The sequence below is a fragment of the Poecile atricapillus genome, chromosome 2, assembly GCF_030490865.1.
Source record: "Poecile atricapillus isolate bPoeAtr1 chromosome 2, bPoeAtr1.hap1, whole genome shotgun sequence".
Lineage (NCBI taxonomy): Eukaryota > Metazoa > Chordata > Aves > Passeriformes > Paridae > Poecile > Poecile atricapillus.
In genome coordinates, this window is record NC_081250.1 from 19,098,727 (window position 1) to 19,119,493 (window position 20,767).

General features: G+C 37.4%; 1 protein-coding gene across 4 annotated transcripts in view; it reads left to right on the forward strand.

Annotated features, from left to right (window-relative positions):
* The window catches only part of NEBL (nebulette), a 248,962-nt gene that overhangs the window by 221,848 nt on the left and 6,347 nt on the right, over positions 1 to 20,767 (forward strand). For 2 of the 4 annotated variants that reach the window (XM_058830975.1, XM_058830973.1), the window contains 2 exons: positions 679 to 807; positions 16,040 to 16,155. In XM_058830975.1, the coding sequence (XP_058686958.1) occupies positions 679 to 807; positions 16,040 to 16,155 (245 nt within the window). The remainder of the gene's footprint in view (positions 1 to 678; positions 808 to 16,039; positions 16,156 to 20,767) is intronic. The other 2 variants (XM_058830976.1, XM_058830974.1) reach the window with 1 other exon arrangement.

A 20,767-nucleotide genomic window follows, 5' to 3' on the forward strand; every position in this document is an offset into this window, starting at 1 on the left:
TAGTTGGACCTTATAAAATTTCAGAGTTATAGAAAGTGACCTATTTATGAAATTGATTTATTTTCCATGCACATTTTGCCTATATGGCACATGACATTATGCTTTGTTCTATTATTTGCACTCCAAGGTGTTCATAATTTTAGAATAGATGGAAAACGATAGAAAGTAATGTAAGAACAGGGAGTGGGTTTTAGCTTTACAAGTTTATTGATTCTTTGCCTGCACAGGAGTGTTTATTTTGAATGTTTAATTTTTCACATGCATTTCCTTTGCTACTTTGGAACTTCAAATATTCTTTTGAACAATATTCAGCTGTATTTCCACATGCACTTGTAGGCAGGCATGCTGGGATAAAGGAATAATTTTATTTTCCACAGGAAATGTTTATATTCTTCATCTTTATCCCTTCTTTTTCTGGTATCTCAATACTACCTTCCATTTCTGCTATTCTTTTAAAGCAAAGAACAAGCTTAGTTGTATTCAATTTTGAAGCAAACTTTGGAAGTAACTGGTTCTTGAAATGGATACAAAATTGCAAAGCATTTACTTTTCTCTAATATTAACTCCATCAGTGTATGAATAGCAATGCTAGCAGTGGTGGGGTTTATGTTGCTGCTTGTATTTGCACTTCTGTTGTTTACTTATTGTGATATTCTTTATTTCTTTCTACCTTTGTAGAAAGAGCAAGCCGTTACACTAAGCAGTATTTACATTCTACCAGTCTGGGAGATTATAAATCAGATGGCTCTGACACGAACCCTACCTTTTCTTACTGCAGTGAGATAACAAGGCCATCTGATGAAGGAGGTACCCTTTATTCCCACTTTTTTCACTAACAGCACTGTTGCAGTGTTGAAGTTGAAGACTTCACAGGCCTGCATTAACTCCATATCCTTGTGTAGTCACAAGTAGAAACTTTGTGAGCTATTGCCTGATTGACTGGGAAAGCAAAGCAAGACTGCACAGGTTCTGCATGCCATATCATTCTATTGTGAATTCTCTTTCACAATTTTGGTAATGCTCCAAAGCCCTGTTAACTCCTATTTACAGTGCTTTAAAGAAGGTATGTTGTGTTTTTGCAAAACGTACTTGAATCTGGTTTTATTTTTTCTCTTTAATCACATAACGTAACTGAATGAAATAGACCTTTAACCTGAAAAAAACATATTTACTTTGGGCTTTTCAGTGGGTAAATCAAGTATATCATAGTATTTTAGTGACTAAAGTACTTTTTCCCATATTCAACTATGCAGGTTTCTGTGGCTCTCTATTTTTATCGTAAAAAAAAAAAAATCCCAAGGAATTTTTTTCCCTTTCTCTCCTTCTTACCTAACTAATTTTTCTTATCCTCTCAGTGGTTTGAGAACCAGGGTTAACACTCAGCTGGGAAGTTTATATAGTCTGTTATGGTTTAACATGGATTAATATTAGAATACTTTGGCAAACCTGCATTCTCATGTACAAACCCACATTGTGTACCTGTTTGATGCTGTTGATTAGAAGGAAAGTTAGGAAAATGGTGAATAAGGGTCTAGTCATCCAAGTGGCATTAAAACATGCACTAGACTTGACTGATGAATTGAAAATGTTCTGAATCATTGCATTATAAATAGATATTTTTTAAAAATAGTGATTTCTGCTTAGTTGTGAAAAAATGGTGCATTGAAAAGTTTATCCAAAGGGTTACTTTTTTTTTTTCTTGTAAGAAACTGTTTAGTTGCCTGCACAACATTAAATTACCCATGCTTTTAGAAATTTTAAGGCATCTTACTTGTAGACTGCAGTTGTTTATGTTCTCATAACATTCAGTGGAGTGATAGGTTACTGTGGTGGTTGGTGCCTATGGAGCCTGCATTTTCTGGGTGCTGTGTAAATACAAGCAGCTCTGATTAAGAATGGGTGAGGGAGAAGGTGTTCAGGCTAAAGTGCTAACTGAACAAAGGAAGAAACACATATCTTTGACAGAAATGTACTGCCTTTTATCATGTCTGACTATCTTTATTTGGTACTTTTAATTATATTCTCAACTCTTTTAATAGATGATAGCAGTAATGCACATTTATGTTTTTTTTTCTCTTCCTGTGATGATGTGAAGTGAACTTCACAGTCCAGTGCACATTGTTTGTCTATAGCTGTTCAGATCTTTTCTTTGGCAGTATTCCAAGCCATTTCAACATCGCTTTGTCATCTTGATTTGATTTTTAACAGATATTTTTTACTACTTGCCATGTTGAGAATGGGAAATGGGCTTTATTTTCCTGGTTGTTCTTGCACAAGTAAGCTTGCTTTTTGTGGTTCTATTTGAATCTATTGTTGTGGTGATGTCTTGGATAGAGCCTTTCCAAGGTCAACCTATTTTAGCAAGAGGTTGTTTCCATTTTAACCAAGCTGGCTAGCCAGGACTTGAGCTCCTGTAGACAGTTCCCATTGCAGGGAAGAAGTAAGTGCCAGAGCTAAGTAACTGAATATAATCCTAATGATTTACAAGAAAATGCCAATTCTGTGAACATATATAGAGCTAGCAGAAGACAGCATCTTTGGCCAAAAATGCCAGTCTTTTTCATCCCATCCAAAAGGTCATTTTGCACATAGCCACAAGATGAGTTTGTCCATGACCTCTTACACCATTAGTGAGAACCAAATGTATTTTGGCAAGATTGCATGGCTGTTTCTCGTGGAGTTTGTACTTTCAGATTAGCAGGGTTTTTCATTGGCAATTGTTCTATCTGGTGGTGTGCCAACATGAAAGTTTGAGACCTGTAACCAATTTTACAGTCTCTGAGTGTCTTTGGCCTTGTCTCATCATATTTCACATATTTCTACATTGTTCAATTGCTACTTTATTTTAGATACCTTTACTGATAGTTGACACACTGTTCAAGTCTTCACCTGCCATACCTGATGGAATTTTTCCTTAACTAACTCTTCCCAGCCCTTAGCTGGGTCCCTGACTTAATGCCAGTTGTTAAAGGCTTATTCAGATCCAAAAAACTCTCTCTGCTCTTGGGGAATTTCAGTAATAACATCACAGGGAAGCTACTAACACTGTTCATTAGAATTACTTCTTCCTGTTTTGTTCCCTGACTGTTACTTTAGATGATGATGAGCTGAACCATGTGTCCTTCTCAGGGAACTTTCTCTACAAAATCAGTCAATTTTTGCATAATGTAAGAAAATTCCCTGTGCTCCCTTTTAGGGTACTACAGTTCATATTGAATAGGAAACAATTGTTAACACTTTCCAGCAAGCTTTGCTGCTGCTTCTGCTCCTGGTTAGTCTGGTCAGAAGACTACAAACTACTCAGATAAAATGGAGAAAATCCCTCTTTATTTCACAAACTGGAATTGAAGATGTTTCCCAGTATGCAGGCCAGGGAGTCTCCTGGCCAGGGAGTCTCCTTGCATTGGGGTAGTGGTCATAACTCTTCTCCTGTGCCAATAGCTGAAAGAAGAAGAGGAAAGAAAACCAGATTTTGTTCCCTTCTTTGCCCTGTCGTTCCCATGAATTTTTATAAAAAACCCTCTGGTTTTGAGGTTGGGAAGAATGGCCACTAGCAAAAGACAAGCCGAAGGAAAAAAGGGGGAATAATACCTGACTTGTCTTTATGTTACAACAGAGAGATTCTCTGTCTTCCATGACCAGGTGCAGCTGTCAGGAATACAGGGCAGGAATCCTTCACTCCTCTCTCTGTGTATTCATATTCAGTTGCTAAGCTCTGCCATTCTGAGGAGGTCAAGCAGAATGACACAGCAGTTATATATTTCTTCTCTTTTATTCTCTCTTTTTTTTTTTTTTCTTCTTCTCCATCAGGCAGGGGAAATTTTTTTTTACTAGGTAGCTGAACTCTGTATCTGTAGTGTTCCCCGGAGCCCAGTAATCAAACATGGCATTCAGAGGGACAGGAATTGTACAGTTCATGGGAAGAACTATAGGCATTTGTGGGTTTCTTGTCCGCTTTCAAGTGTATCAGCAGGCTGCCCTGCCACAGAAAGCTGAACACATCAAAATGATGCTCTCTGGTACCCCTTTGTGAGGGTCACATTGACACTTCTCTTAGCCACTAGACTCTTACTTCTGTTTCTGACTTTTTTCTGTTTCAGACTAGATGGTACTTTGGCTTTCCTTCTTTAACATGCCAGTGCCCAGTAGGTTTGCCAACCTGAAAGCCAACGTGTGGGAAAAAACAGTCTTCTTCCATTCAACAGCATTTTAATAAAACTGTTTTTCCATCTTGGTAATCAGGTGGTTTTCTGTTCTTAGGCGTGTCATGTAATACAAATGCTTGTAGTCAAATAATAAATAACTTAGCCACAAGCTTCTGTGATATTTTCAAATGTAACTAAATAGTTCTTTTGTATGTTATACAGACACAAGTGCATGTGTATGTTTGTAATCTGTCTGATGCCACGAATTATTTGGCGTAAAGGGTTTTCTTTGTTAGAGAGCTTGCGTTCCAGAATCAGTGAAAACTGGTCTTCCATTCTCAAATATATTTTTACAGAAATGATATCATTTCCCTTGTAAAGGCTTGCTGTAACCACACTGTACCCCAAAAGGACATGGTTTTTCAGACAGCAAGTCAGAGCTCTTTCTCTTCTGAAAATTGCATCTTTCATTTGAAGGAGATGTATTTTGCTGTTGCAGCTTCTGCCTTGTGTTTTGCAGTGACTCCTAATGTTCAAAGGACATTTTTTTCCTGATTTAAAGTAGCATCATTACAGTTAGAGGAGTTTTTGAAAACAGTGTGAGGTTTCCTGGTGTTGAAAATTTTCTCAGCTCTAGAGTTAAGGTAAGAAATAAAAGTAAAGACAAAGTTAGTTGTAACAGTTTAGGCTCCAGTTAGAAACACATTGAGAATGTTCCATACATGTTCTTGTTTCTATGTGTTTACATGATAAGAGGATTTCTGACTGCTTAGTATATATTTTTTTCTCTGAATAATCCATTTCAGTCTTTTAAGCCGTGTAAGTACAGGAATCCAGAAAGGCAATTGGACTTTAATATGACATTTATGCACTATTTTGTGCATTATCAGTTTTCTGTCCTAGTCTGGACTATTGGACTTTTAATGTCCTCTGCTGAGAAGTTAGTATAGAAAATTATGTTTCAATTTTCCACCACCAAGAGGTATTAACTATCTGTAAAACCTGATTTTTTTAACGTAAAACTTGAAAATTCATATAGTACTTCAAGTAATTTCTTAGTTAAATTTTGATTAAGGGCTGGTTCAGGGTGTTGGGAATAAAACTAAATATTCCATGCTGGTTGTAATACATTAGGATATAAATTGTTAATTTGTCTGAAAGCACATTTTCATTCAGTGTGTGCTCACTGAGGATGAGTTAATGTTCCAAAGAGAGCTTTACATTTCATACTTCCAAAATATTTTTGCTTGGATTCCTTATGCCTATTTGATTCCCATGCTTCTCTCCCATAGTCATGGCATCTGGCAGCATCAAAAGACAATCCCCACACATCCAGGTGGAGGCAAATCCAGAAGAGATCCAATTTTTAATTTCTGTAGTACAGCAGCAGTTCAGGGGATCCTTCTGTTTGTTCTGCCAGCTGTCTGAGTTGGATGTTCCCTTTTCCATTAAACAGTTGGTGAGCAGAAAGTGGAAAGGAAGTTTCCAGGTGACTCAGCAGTTGGAAGTGTTAATGGCTCCCTTGGCAAGGAGTTGTTTCAGTTGTTAAGTGTGGTCCCCTAGAGCAGCTTTTGATACACTTCAGAGAATTTTATATCCAGTAGACAATAAATATAATAAGCAAAATTGTGTGCAGTGACATATGTGATCCTGGTTAGTGCTATCCTTCCACCGTTGCTCAGATTGGTAATACCCACTATGCAAATAAATCAATGTATAGAAATCAAAGCACAGCTTCTGTGAGAAGAACTTGCAGGCTTCTCTGTCTAATGCACAAGTGCAGCAGTAGATGTTCAGTAAATGTAAGAGAATTTAAATTACAATTGAAGGCATGTGGGTAATGTAACATGTTAACTTTCATTTTACTAAATCTTTCTTTTTGTGAGGAAGCCTAGAGCAAAGCTGTGCCTATTCACAATTTAACTAGGAATTGCAGCTTCCTGTGGTACACCATGGCCCCAGTAGGACTGAGGATACCTTGGGCTGGCTTTAAGACATTTTGTGCCTTCATAAATAAAATAATGTGGTTTGGTGAGTGAAGAGAGAAAAGGCAGATTGTGCTGTTGTCTCAGCTGAGACATACTGCAACTCAGGTTGAATGTCGGACAAAAAAGTCAGGTGGCAGTAAGGTTTGTTTGTAACACTGATTCCTGGCTGCAAATCATATTCTGAGCAGGATGTCCTGTGCTTTGGTTGTGTTCCAGGCACAGAACCAGTAGGGGAAATAAGGGGGTGTGTGAGTATTGTGGCATAGCAGCTGTTAATAGACACACAGGCTGAGCTCCTAGGACTGTACAGCTAGCACTGAAAAAAATGCCAAACTGATATTCATAATGGTGTCTAAATAAAATGATCTTTTATATTTGAACTGCTAGAACCATTCCTATGACACAGTATAATCTGTATAGTCTCTGTTAGTAATTCTTTTTTCCTCAGGTTGCAATAGAGTACTTAATGTATTTAATTTGCTTTTGTGAGGAAAATGAGTGAATTAATCATCTAGAAAGGATTTTGGAGTTGAATATCAAACCAGATTTTTTTGTCAGTACATTTAACTGGTTTAGAATATTCTGTGTTCATCATAATAACCCTAAAATAACATTTTTGCGTTCAAAACTGGGAACAAATAAGACTCCAGTTTTAGAGTTAGAAGCCAAATAGTTGTAGTAATTTTCTCTTTTACAGTGATGTGGTAAAAATTTGTCAGTGAAATCTGGAAGGAGAATAAATGGTTTGTATTTTAGGTGAAACAAATTTTAAGTGAAGTAGATAGTTGGAGCTGGCCACAAAGTTGTAAATGTCAGATATAGAATTCATACAATTTTTTAAATCCCCAAAACAGCTGTTCCAAGAAGTTGGATGAAGATAATTAATATAATTAATTCTAAATTGTAATTTTGTATTGTATTCACTTTCATTTTATGCTGTTCTTTTAGCAAAATGGACAAATACATGGATATGAATATACACTACAAAGAGCCTTTTCCTATATTTTTAAAGTCTGATAATGCTTTGAAATATTTTACTGAATTTCTTGGGGGATCATTTAACACCCTATTTTATAACAAACACATTTACTTTCACTTGAAAAAGCTTTGGTTTGAAGGGGCTACTATGGAATTACATTTATCAAATCAATTCTTTTGAGTGCTTTTGGTCTTGCAGTCCTGAATGACCATTCCAAAAGCAGTCTGGGGAAGCTGATGTCATTTTCAGAGCATCAAAATTGTCCACTCAGACCAGAACAGGACTGTCTTTTGCTTTTTGCAAGCTATGAGGCTGCCACTTACCACCTCACTGCTCCAGAGTCAGACAGGCAGGGACTCGATGGATTGATGAAATTCGGCTTCTTCTCCTTTTCTGTTGCCAGAGCACTAAATTTACAACTCTGTGATGCTTTACTACAGCACTAATGTGTTAATGATCACAAAAGCTTTTGAGCTGTTACTCAGTATCCTCCAGTTCCTGTACCTTAGAAAAATGATGCTCTAAGCAGTATCCCAAATCACTTTCTGGCAAAAATATTCCCTGTGTTACTGTCCTTTAATGATGAGGACGGATGTTCTGTTGACTGTCCTCTTTCTTTTAATGTTGATTGTAGAAAATAGGACATCCTGCGTTCCTTTCATTTTTCTTTAGACTGTGATATTTGATAACTGCTTGCAGACAAGGCTTCTGGAGACTGTGCTAGCCTGGGATTTTTAAAAATATATTGCTATTTTGCAGTTACTGGGAAGAGGAATGAAAGCCATACTCCTTTTTTTTAAGTAAAAAGTTGTCCATGACAGTCTGACTTTTGAAGTACAGAGATTTAGAACCTCAGAGAGGCCAGAATGGACCTTGGAAAATAATTTGCCATGAGAAAGAATATAATGGAATTGATGGATCCACCATTCCTCAAAATGTGAAGAATTAAGGTGTGAATCATCAGACACATAGACCATGATGTACTAGAGAGAATTTGCCAACTGTTCTTCCACTGTCCTAGCTAGTATTTCTCAAATTCCCATTTCATCTGCTATTGGATTTATGATGGACTTACAAAACAGAGACCAATGTATCTATTATTATTAGTGATACTGCTTGTTCATACAAGTCAAGAACTTTGGACTGAAATGTGAGATAGTCCCTGCCTGAAAGAAAACCTCAAATGAAACACAGAATTTCAGTGTCATGAGCACATTATTCATTCCTTTTATTGTTCCTTTCAAAATGTCTTCATTTTCTATGATAGATGCTCAACAGCTATATGAGATCTTCTGTTGTAATTTTGTTCAAAATCAGATTTTAATTTCTTATGTTGAAATTGCTTTCAGAAGTTATAATTGCATGATTCTTCATTTCCCATAATAATCTACTTCAGTTACATGATGGATACAATATAGCTAGTCTTAATTATTGCTAGCTGATAAAGTGGTGTTCTAAAATAATGATTATTTAAACAATCTTTATCTAATCATGACACTAATGAAGTTTAGTGTAAAATACATTATTTTATAAAACTGTAGTATGTCAGTAAATAGTTGTGAGAGTAGAGTTTTGATTTTTTGGCATGATGAATAATTAATGGTATTTCAAACACAAGATCAGTAATTTTGTTGGCTTCCTTTACATTGTCTTTTAACTATTTGGAGATTTCACAGTTTATTTCTTTTCACTTTAGAATTTAGGTTATGGAAACTTCCTAAGCTGTAACATTCTGAATTTGCCACTGAATCCAAGTAGTTCAGAGCTTCAATTCTAATGAGGTCAGTAAGCGTGGCAGATATTTATTAGCACCCTCTGTGAATTAGGGCACACTTTCAGGTTCTTATTTCAACAACCTAATTATATCTGGGTTTGATATTCCAATTTATTAACTATTACTGACTCCTGTAATGGATAGCATGTGGACAAACTGCTGCTTCTGACAGAACCACTGGGAGCAACCAGCCTGGTAGCTCAGATATCTATGAAAGCAGAATAACTGACTAGTAAAGGGCATGGAAAAGAGGGGAAAAAAACAAAGAAAAGAAATGAAGAGAAAATTACTTTTACAAGAAAAAATACCAAGATGCCTTACCATGGTGTTTTCTACTGTTCTAAAACCAGCCCTTTTCTGTATCAGGTCTCACCATCTTCAGTCTTCAGGTTAGTGCTTCTTATATTGCTTACACAGTGTGAACTACTCCCAGTAAATTTGACTGTGCTACTCTTGCTGATTAGAAAAAAGCTCTGGATTAGATAAGAGCCATAACCACTTTAGAGTGTGTTTTTTAATTTTCTAGCTTATTTGAAAGGTTAATGCTGAGCAATTCAACTTTTCAAATGGCTGGGAATTTTTCAATGTTGATCAGAAGATAGTTTAAAAGGCAAACTTTTATATAGGAATGGGTTACATGTGACTAAGGTCTCAATGCCAAAAGGATCACATTTCTCAGTTTGAAATTTTTAAGGTTAAAGCTTGATATTTTTAAAACAAAGAATCCATTGTGTTGAAATATATTTTAATTTTGAAGAGCCTCATAAACTGTAATAATGACTGAGAATTATTATTACATATATTTTAAAAAATGTATGTAAAAAATGTTTTGATATGATTGGCAAAAAAACAAGTTTCTTTAACCAATTTTTAACATTTTTTTTTTATGAACCTTGGGGATTTTTAAGATTTTGCTCCCATTTTGGGACAGGAGCATTCTTGGCAATCTGTTCTGCACTGTAAAATTATTACTGAGCTTTTCCTAATGTTGTATCATTCCTGTACTCTTCTGTTTGTTTTCGCTACTTCTGTGACTTTTTTTTACTGTATTCTTTAGAGACCATCTCCTTGCTCAGTACACTGGGGTTGCTGCAGTGTTCTGTACCTCATATCAACCTCTCTGGGCAATCCTTGTGCACTCATTAAAGGCTTAAGTTCTCTGATACCTGTTTTTACTGTCAAGTAAACAGCTTTTTTTGGCTGCATTAGGCTTAATATTCTCTAAACTTCCCCTATGACTTTTTGCAAGTATTATGGAGACCTAGGATGCAAGTAGTTTGCAAATAGCTGTGCAGCGCCTGCCAGATGTGAGCACACAGGAGCACCTGCATTACATGGGGCGCTTCCTTTGGAGCTGGATGCTGGGACATCTGGAGGGAAGCATTTGTGAGAGGCTCAGCTCTTTTGTGGTTTGAATTCAGAGGCAGCTTGCACAAAAGAGAGGTGCTTAGGGGGACATACCTTGCAGAGCTGAGCTGATCTAGCTGTTCCTTGTTTTCTGCTGTCCATGGCCTTGGGTACTTGGTCCTGCCTCTGTCCTTGGACTATATTTGGTCTGATCCCTGGCTGAGCTCACCAGGACAGCAGAAGAACAACCTAGCTGAGAGGAAGGAAAGGGTAGCAGAAGTGTTAGGCTGTCTCAGCCAGCTCATGGGGAACCAATATCAGATACGCAGTGGACACCAGGGGTTTACTGCTTATAACCTCCTTGAGATAAACCCCCTCATGACTCCTGCCAAGTTCTTCCAACAGTCTTCACTTCAGCAGAGAATGATGTTTAGCACATCATCTTTAAAAATCTGCTAAAAGCTCAGCTGTCATAACAATCAAGTTACTTTTCTGCCTCTTTAACACTGTGCCCTCATCAAATCTAACCTGCCTTGTTGCCAAAGTGTCAAGCTTCTTGTTTCTGATTAGCCTGTGATATGGGCTTTCTTTAATCCTCTTACTAAATTCTTGGCTAATAACAATTATGTTCCATTTATGCTGCTGTTTATGCATGGGCAGGATGTGAACTTCTGCAGAATTAATGTGTTAACCTTCAAATCTCTCCATAAAACTGCTTCTCAATGCATTGAGGACCTCAGCTCACCTGAAAACCATGGGAAATAAAGAGGAGAAATTAAAGGGTTTGTGGTTGCTCAAAGGGATGTATTAAAATCTGCATCCCAAAATTAAAATTGTCAGGACAAGGCCTGAAGAAACCCAGCCTAACTGAAAATTTGGCCCTGATTTTAAACTTGGACAGACTATGTTATTTCTAGAGGCTTCTTCGAGAAAAACATTCACTTTTAAGTATTTCAGTGATGGTGTGCAGCAGCCAACATCTCAGGAAATTAATAGAAAACAAAAAAAAACCCAAAATTGTCTAGCCAGAGTTTATAATTAAAGTAACCTCTTTAATACTTTCTGGAGAAGGCTTTAAAAGGTGTCAGTTGTTTTTATCCACCAGCTTTAACATAGCAGTAACAGTTTTGTTTCCCGTATTTCCTAAGGTTGTATTTCCTTAGCCAGGTGTTGCACTGGGAAGTGTCAGAGGGGCTGTGCAGTTCAGGCACAGTGACCTGTGCACATGGACAGCACATGGGGTGTCCTGAGTCCCCAGAAAGGTCCTGTAGACCTCCCCAACTCCCCATGTGTGATTGCATCACTCAGACTGTGTCTTCTGTTGCCTGGGATGTAGCTGAGGATTTCTAAGGGAAGAGCAAAAGAAAGAAGGAACTGAAAACTATGGGGAAGGCTTTCTGAGGAAAGTCTGTGGAGCCTGCGCCAAATATAGGAGCCTGTGTAGAATACAGCAGTAGCAAGGGGAGAAAAAGGGGAAGGACTTCCACATATGTGGATCAGCATGATTCCCATAACCAGCTTGATCTATTTTGGGTGAGCTCATTGTAATGGCAGTAGCACAGAGATGTGTGGTGGTGCTCTGGCTCTTTTGTGGTGCTCAGAAAGCCTACAGCTTTTTACCTAATGTATTGCAAACACTAGAATTAAGCACATAGTAACCCAAATCTTTATTTTTACTCTGTGTTCTCTCATGTTATGATTGCAGAATTGCAATATTCTTTGTGAGCTGTCTGGTCTTAGAAGTGAAACTGTGAATTGAGGTATTATCGGAATTGGAAGGATCCTATTAAATCCTCAAAAGTGTATGATGGGTGTGAGAGTAAATGGAGTGGTTATTTCACAAGTGATTCAGTAATTGTCATGTGTTGCAGTGCCACTGAGGATATATTGTTTACCATGGATTATCAAGGTTGTGCTGTACAAAAGAATGGAAGAGAGTTTCAGTATGGTATTGATAAAATGTATCTCAGAACCCAAGTTCTAACTGATTTTTCTTTTTAGCATAACATTTCCTTTTAAGCTCATAGTTATACAATGTTCTCTTAAGGATTCCTTTCCTGTTTCCACAGTTTGACCTTTTTCTTTCCCAGTTCTTCTCAAAGCGTATCCTGATCACACTCTGTAGGTGCCATTGTCTGCGGCAGCGAGTTGATACTCGCTATCATTCTTTCAGCTGCTGCTTTTTCTTTGAGGCTTCCTCTCTGTTTGTCTTATATAATGTTCATTCATTTTTCTTGCTCTTTTCTCTGGGGAAGCCTGTAAAGATATAGTAAGAGATATATGATAAATTTCTTCAAGTAGATAATCTAAAATGAATATCTGGCTTGCTTGGTAAGTGGGACAAGAAAAAAAAAGAAGTAGGTTTTGATAAATCAGAGTGCATCTGGTAAAGTCTTAATGCAAGAAAAAAACATCCACCTGTACTTCTGGGAGCAATGGTCAGCCCTCAGCTCCATCACCAATAAATCTGGCTTCAGTTAAATGAATTTCATGTTCCACCACTGTATTTTATTGTTCCCTTAGGTTAGCTAAAACCACTGCTTTTGCTGCTGCTGCAATCAATGATGTTATAGAACTATATAGTTCAGAGTGAGCCAAAAGATTGCAGTTAACTATGTGTGATAATGATGAAAAAAAGTCAAACTCTTTCTCTCCCTCATTTAATCTCACCTTGAATTATATGTATGTCACCAGAAACACAGCTCAGACGTTGTCTCTTCATTATTCTGCTTATTTATATGATTCCCAGATAGTCTTCCAAATTGACAATCATCTGGAAGTTTCTTCAGTATTTTTTGTTTAAAGTTGTTAGAAAATAGTGATAAATTTTGAAGTTTTTTGCAGAATACTACAGTATTCTTTTAATGGAAAAAAAACCCCAGCCCACATGGAATTAATCAATTGTCTTCAACACTATTATATGCTGATATTTATGCTCACATATATGATACCTAAATAAATGACTAGAAGATAAATAGCAAAGCTAGTCCTCCTTTTTTTTGGTATAAAATCTTCTAATACTGCAGTTTCTATCACTTCCCAAAATTTCTAATGCTTTGGAAGAAATTATTTTGTGGACTTGTTTCCCATCATTGCAGGTAAAGTAGCAAACAGCTTTGTTGAGACTGTTTGACAGAATTCTCTCAGCTTGTGAGAGCCTGATAGCTAAAGAATAAAGCACGTTTCAGACCTGCAGCTGTCACTTGTCACAGAGGCAGGAGCTGTGGGTTATGCTCCCCAAAATAAGCCCGTTGACTTGGAGGTTACAATGAGGCTGACCTCAGTGGGTTTGCTGCCTTGTGCTGACAAGGGATGATTGATAGCAAATGAGAAAGACCTCTTTTGGGGAGAAGGAATCAAGAACAAAAGGTTCCTACTGGCCTCTGCTTCTCTTGGGAAGAAGAAAGGGACTCTCAGGGTGTTCTGACCCTGCCAAGGACCAGGGAAGAGCTACCAGCCCTTTGTTGCTGCAGGGCAAGCTGGCTGCTGGCTGATCAGTGGTCAGTGTTGGCTGAAGGTACTCCTCCTGCTAGCTGTGCTTAGTTTTCAACCCATAGAGGTACTTTTCTGCTGGTGTGAGGAGATGAGACTGTTTGCTTTGACAAACTGGCCTGCATTCTTGCTGGTGGTGAATTAGACAAAATGTATTCATTCCAGTTTGATCACAGAACCTTTGATTAGATTATGTTTTTCTCTATTTTCTCATAAAGGACCACATCTGCTCATTTGGAAATAGCTTGTAACAACACTGAAACATAAATTATTTGATGAACTGCTTAGGACTATTCACGTAATGCATGATAATCCTGTGAACATGTTAATGAGCGGCAATTCTCTGATGATTGAACTGCTTTAAGATGTCTTTCTACTTCTATGTCATTAGAATGAACTTGGCCCTTCTAAAACATCCATTATTCATCATGTTCCAATGTTGAATCTGACTGCATATCACTTGAATTTACCTCATTTAACAAAGCAATCTATCCATTAAAATAGTTTGAATCATGTTTTCTAAATCGGAAAATCCCTAGTTTATATATTGTGTTAGTTATCTTTTCAAGTATAGCAGAGCAAAGTGTAGCATCCCAAATTGTAATTACGCACTTAGTGCAGTTGAATATGCTAGCTAAAACTAAATGGAAGTTTTAAGAAGTACTTTTGTTGAAATCAATGATTTTGTTAGCTGGAGAAGCAGGATTGGTAAAACAACTTGCTGAAAGCACAAGGTTGACTTTTCTTTCTGAAATAGTTGAGCAAAAATTTTTTCAGTAATCTGTTTTTTTTTGCATGCATTTCTTGTCCTGACAACTCAAGAAGGAGAGAATTATGGAGTAATACAAGTGTAAATATGAATACTTATCATAAATATATATTTTTAATGGGTTTTCCTGCTTTTCCCATGTATTCTTTTATTTTACAAGTCCTGGATCCTTTCACACACTGTGAACCCTATTAAATCTTACATTAGATTTGCTCCTTTTTGAATCTATATGTGATAGTTGCTGCAGAAGTGGTTCTTACTTCCCAACAAGCTCAAGAGATCTATTCCAGGAAGTGCTGGACTGCTGAATGACTCCATGTTTGAAGATTTTTAATCATATGTTGCATAAGCTCCATCTCCTTTAACCAAAAGAGCTTTTGGAAGAGGAGATAGACTATCAACTAAATAGACCACTTGAAAAGTATCAGCAGAAAATGCTTTTGTTTTTCAGTGTAGCTATGGATTCCCTGTTGAGCTAGTAAAATTCTGGCAAATAACAGTGGAGATGGGCTAATAACCTCCATACAAGCCAGAAATCTTTATTCTCAGAGAGCCTGAGTCTTGTGAAATATGCACAAATATGTGGTGACCAACCTTTAATCTTTTTGTTTTAAAAACCAATTCAGTATTTTTAAATTTGCTTTTAGAATACTTTTCGGCCTTTCTAGGAAAGTGGTCATTTATGCTGGGCTTATTTCTCACAGTTTTTTGATCAACCATGTTTTTAACACGTACTATTTCAGTCTGTTGCCAAAGTAAGATGTTTGGGCAGATGTGGGAAGTTTATGAATGCTTTTCTTATAAGCAGTAGTTAGGGATCACTGTTGGTTGTACTCATGCTTTCACCAGCTCTTGGTACAATAAAAGTTAATGTATTACTGATTAGCATGCAGAATTGTTAAAATGTGAATAAAATATGCATTAAAGAAATGGAACAATTATGTGGTGAGAGGAAAATACTGAATAAGGTAGACTTTGAAATATATAAGTAGCATTGATCTCTCTTTGTTGGACTAAGAATGTTGATAGAATCAGAATAAAGTAAAAAACTTGACTGTGGGCTCACTTTTACAAGTTCTGCCTCTTCCTGTGAATCACAATCTTTCTTTGTTCATAGCCCAGTAAATAAGAGTTAGTTTGCAGTGAGTGAAGAATTAATTACAGTGAATTTTTAGTGAACCATTTCAAAACAGTATTAGCTTTTTTTCCACCATTCGTTCCTTAAATATTTCAGCTTATGGGACATATATTTAGTGCTTAATCTATGTCAGAACCAAAATTGAGTTAGTGGTGCCTTAAGCTTTCATAAACCTTTTAATGATTAAACTTCTAATGGTACGTTCAACTTTTCCTTACAACTAACCATGATAATGTTTGTGGATATATTGCACATTAATGTGCAAATCAACCTTTAAAAAGCCTTATGTTCTTTATGGAAATAATTCTGAACTGTTTTGTATGGAGGAATAGTGCAAATAGTCTACAGTTTCTAGACAATGGCTGTTTTTAAATATGAATTAATGTGTGTGTGTGTTTTTAATGCAGCCCCCGTTCTCCCTGGGGCGTATCAACAAAGCCAGACTCAAGGATATGGATACATGCACCAGACCAGTATGTCATCCATGAGGTCCATGCATTCACAGCCTCATTCAGCAAGTCTGGTGAGTATTGAATTTAAAGGAGAATTTTGTTTGGTAAGCACCATCATCAGCTATTGCAAAATCTCTTAAATATGACTGAATTGAACCCCTAGAGTTCTATAGTTCACCTATTTGATCATCTTTATCATAAATGTAACTGGTAGTCCTCATGTATGAAAAAGATTTAAGTGACTATGAACAGTGGTAAGAACTTTTATGTCAGAATACATTAAAATAAGGTATGATATTCAGAGAGCAGAGAAATAATTGAATTCTTACCTACTTAAAACAAATGGGAGATGTTGGACAGTGTTTTACAGGCTGAATTTTGATGTTATGCTCTGTGATGAATTCATGCTCCTAGCAGTGGACAAAAACCAGTGATCTCTTAAGATCACCCTGTTGGTTTAAATTAGTTTCATTTTTTTTGATGTGCTGATTTTGTGCTAACAGGTTTGTCCCTACCTGTATTACTTCTGCTTGTAATCTCCAGATTGCTGTGCCCTTTCTAATTCCACATAACAGTCGTGCACTGACCTGTGTATGATGCAAATTTAGTTACCCTTGTGGGCAGCTGAGAAAAAGCTTTATCATGAAACCATGGCCACTTCATGAAGTTCTTAACTGTGGTGGATGGGAATGTAAAGTTGGAGTGAATATTTCATTTTCAAAGTAACTGCTCATGGAAGGAGAGCTGAATAGTATTCAGCTGGGTTTTTTTAGGAAATTAGGCTTCTTTTTTAAACTCCCTATATAAAAATTTAAGTTTTAATGGTTATCATATTTTTAAAATCATATCACTGTCTAGAGATTTCCTAGTTCAAATCCAGCCACTTTTTACCTTAAAAATATTATTATTTTGAATTTTGAACTATTTTGAATAGATGCATTTTATTACCTCTGTCACCTTTTTTAGAGATGAATAAATATTTAATTATGAACCAAACTTAGAGCTTGCTGAGCTGAAAAAAACTATTTCTAAGATGAGATGAAACTTGTATTTTTTTTATAAAACTCAATGACATTTTATATTGTAAAGGTCATGACTTTCTGTGTGGTGTGAGTACTTTCAGGCTTGCCAGATTCTCAGCTGTCTGGGGCTGAGGGGGCTAACTTGCTGGAAAGTCTGGGATCCAGATAAGTGCATCATTGAGTGAGTCAATAACCTGAGAAACTCTTTGGACACCTGCATGACAGCTGTGAGACAGCTGATAGTGGAATCAACCATCGATTTCCAAGGATATTACACTTTGGGAGCTGGCTGTTTTCCAAAAGAGACAAAATCCAAGAAGTAGGAGACCTGGAAGCATGGGCTTTCCCAGCAGATTTGCTAGTCATTGGGGAGCAAATCAAACAGCCCTCAAATCCAGCAGACAGAAAATGGAGATGCCTGCAAATCTCAAAATGCATTTACCAGCCTTGGCAGCTCTGTGGGCAGAGAGAGATGATCACTATTTCCTAATACCTCTGTGTCCCAGTGATTTACTTGACAGGCTGTTGAAACAGTTCAGTCATCTTGAGAATCATCATTTGCCTCTGTTTCCAGAATTGGGAATGTGAAGGTAATAAGAAAAGGAAGGGAGTGATGTTAAAGGATTTTAAAAGTAAGATTGACTTATTTCAATAGGTTTATTTTCCCTGTTGTGAAACTGTTTTCACTTGACGTCATTATAAGTGATAATATTTTGTCATGGGAAAAAAATGAAAACAGCAAACTTTTTATATTTAATATTTGATTTTAAACTAATTTTGGTGTTGTTAAAAACTGAGCAGATTTTCCTTTAGAAAATAAACCCCAAGAATTTCCAGAGAGAGGAAATCAAGGACTGCTGGCCTGGTGCTGACTGCTAACTTGCCGGTCTGGGGAGGAAGACAGAGTGTGATCTTACCACCCCAGGGTGATGATTCTGCTCCAAAAGAGGCATCTCAGATGCCGTTAGAAACCTGCCAGGTTCCCTGATCTTCCCATCTTAAGACCAGAATATTTTCATTAGCCTTTGCAGCTTATCCAGGCACATTGGATGTTTCACTTAGCTATTGAGACACCACAGAGTGGTCTCAGAGTGTGTTTGGGGGAAGCCCCTGGCTGGGGATGTGTTTAAATGCAGCAGTTCGCGCAGACTGAAGGTTGCTGACAGTCTTGGAGTGCTTTTAAAATGGGGTGTGGACATGCTGTAGGAGATGTGGCAAACACAATGCTCAGGTTCACTGCTTTCAGCTGCCTGTTCAGTTCTGGGCTTGGAGCAGTACTGCCAGAGATGCAGTATTGTCTGGCTAGTAAAAGAGGGAGGAAATACGAGAAATCTTTCCTTCCAGGGGAAGGAGTTTGGAGGAAAGGAATCCTAGAATAGTGACCTCAAAGCCTGAGCAGTTTTTGAGGCTTAACTGAAAGCAATGAAGCTGATAAAGTCATTCATCAGTGCCTGAGTTTTGCCAGGACATCTCTAGGGCAAAAGTGATTAATATCCCATGGGTTATATCAGTGTGGAGATGATTGCAGAATCAGCTGCTGTTGTACATTCACTACTTTCAGCTGAGTTGTTGTATTGTTATCAAATCTGCCCCCAAAAGGCATAAGTTCATTTTATAATCATCTTCACTAGTCTCCTATAGCGAGAAACAAAATTTTTCTAATTTCTAAATTTTCAAAATCTGGTTTATTTAATTTTGAGCTCTGTTTTGTAATAGACATGATCCTGACACAATCTTTGGATAGTTTTTTTCCCCAGATAAATTATCAGAATTATTTTCTGATTCTTAACTTTTCCTTGCTTTCTGTGAGCAGTTCTGCATAATGGGTGAATTAAATTGTTGCTTAGGCACAAAGTGTTTTATAACAGAAAGCTCTGAAGGCCGTTTTCCTCTTTGGAAAATAATGGGATGTTTCCACATTGTTTGATATCCAAGAGTGGTAGGAAAACAAAACCTATGCTGCAAGTAGGCTTTCCCTAATAGCTGCTGTATGTGTAGGACACTGCAAGTACTGCTCTTTGCAAGGAGCCATCCATAGAACAGGTATGAATTGGGGGTGAAGTGGAAATACACACCTGCCAGCCCAGAACTGGCTGGAGGGCTGAGAATATAATAGCTGGATTTCAGTTCTTCACATGGGCAAGACTTACTGTTCTGTCTTAGCAGTGGGTGTGAGACAGACCTTTGAGGAGGTGGGAGATAAGTGAGTTTTGACTCTTTTACAGAACTCCAAACTTACACCCTCGTGTAGCTTAGTACCCGCTAAAATCACTACTGACAGAGGAATAATTCACTGAAATCCATTTGAAAAATCCCTGCTTTGAGTCCTTTAGGCATTGTAATTCTCTATTATATAGCCCAGACTACACTCTGCAGTGATAATTAGGCATTAAATGCTAACAGGATTATTATGGAGATTTCTCCTGACAGCCATTTAGCACCTAATTAGGTGTTAAGGCCATAAATTTAGGTTTCTCAGCAGCATTTAGGTCCCTAATAAATTCTTTTAAAGTTTGAAATTGCAGGCTTGTCTTCACAACTGTGCACCACAGTGATGTAAGTCAAGCTGTCTTTAGGAGACAGCAGCGGCATGTCCCTTTGCCATGGTGCTCTAAGGAAGAGTGAGCATCCTTCTGAGTGAGCAAAACCTCTCTATTTTTCCAATTTCATGTTAGTTTAATAAAACATTGAATCTCTTCACCAGCCTCTTCCCATTTAAGGGAGACCTATAGGCATGGCTCTAGGCAAAATCCATTTACTGCCTTATACTAGATATAGACTTGCTACCATTTTTCTTAAATGAACCAACCCTCTTTTGAAATAAATTGCTTAAAGGTCTAACTGCTGCTGAGTTTGTTGTAATAGCATATTTTTCACTGCTTTTTTGGAGTTAGTTTCAAGGCTCAGCAGTGAGATCAGTTGAAATAGTTGGAAAAAATAAGATTCTGAAAGGCAGAGAGCCTTTTGACTGCTAGTTATCTACTTTATGAATATTTATGGAATTTTTGGTGATAATATAACCCAAGCAATTATTTACTGTCATGTATTGCATAAAAAAAAAAAAAATTGTGCATGGGTTCCATGCACACTTGGAAGACATTAAGGAGCCACGAGGAGAGCACATAACCTCTGGTTGAAAGCTGCTCTCCTCGTGGCTCACAGCCTCTCCTACAGCTGCTCACAGCCTGTAGGTCAGCAAAACGACAAGGCATGGCAGAGAACAGTCACAGAGCACACGACTCAAGTGCAGTTCAGGGTAGACTCACCAGGAAACGTGGTCTCCAATGGTTTCCATTTTCTCTCAGTTTAAACAGGAGCTGATTTCTCTGCCCTGTTTAATTTGCTCTACCAGTGATAAAGGTAGAGCCAAGACTAAAAGTCCATTTCTAGCATGGGAGCAGTAATGATGAGTTGCCCTATAGAGTTTGGATTGAAAAATTCCACATTTCCAACATGTGACAAATGGCCTGCTCACTCTACATGGAGCAATCTCCACCTTTTTAAAGAATAGTTTCACTAAAAACACTCAAGCCCGCATATGTATGATATGAACTAAAACTAATCCAGAGCTGTTTTCTTGAGCAGAGAAGTTTGCTGTCTTTTAAAAGGCTCAGACAATAGTACTAGGCATGAACTCACACACTGACTGTTTCTACCTTTT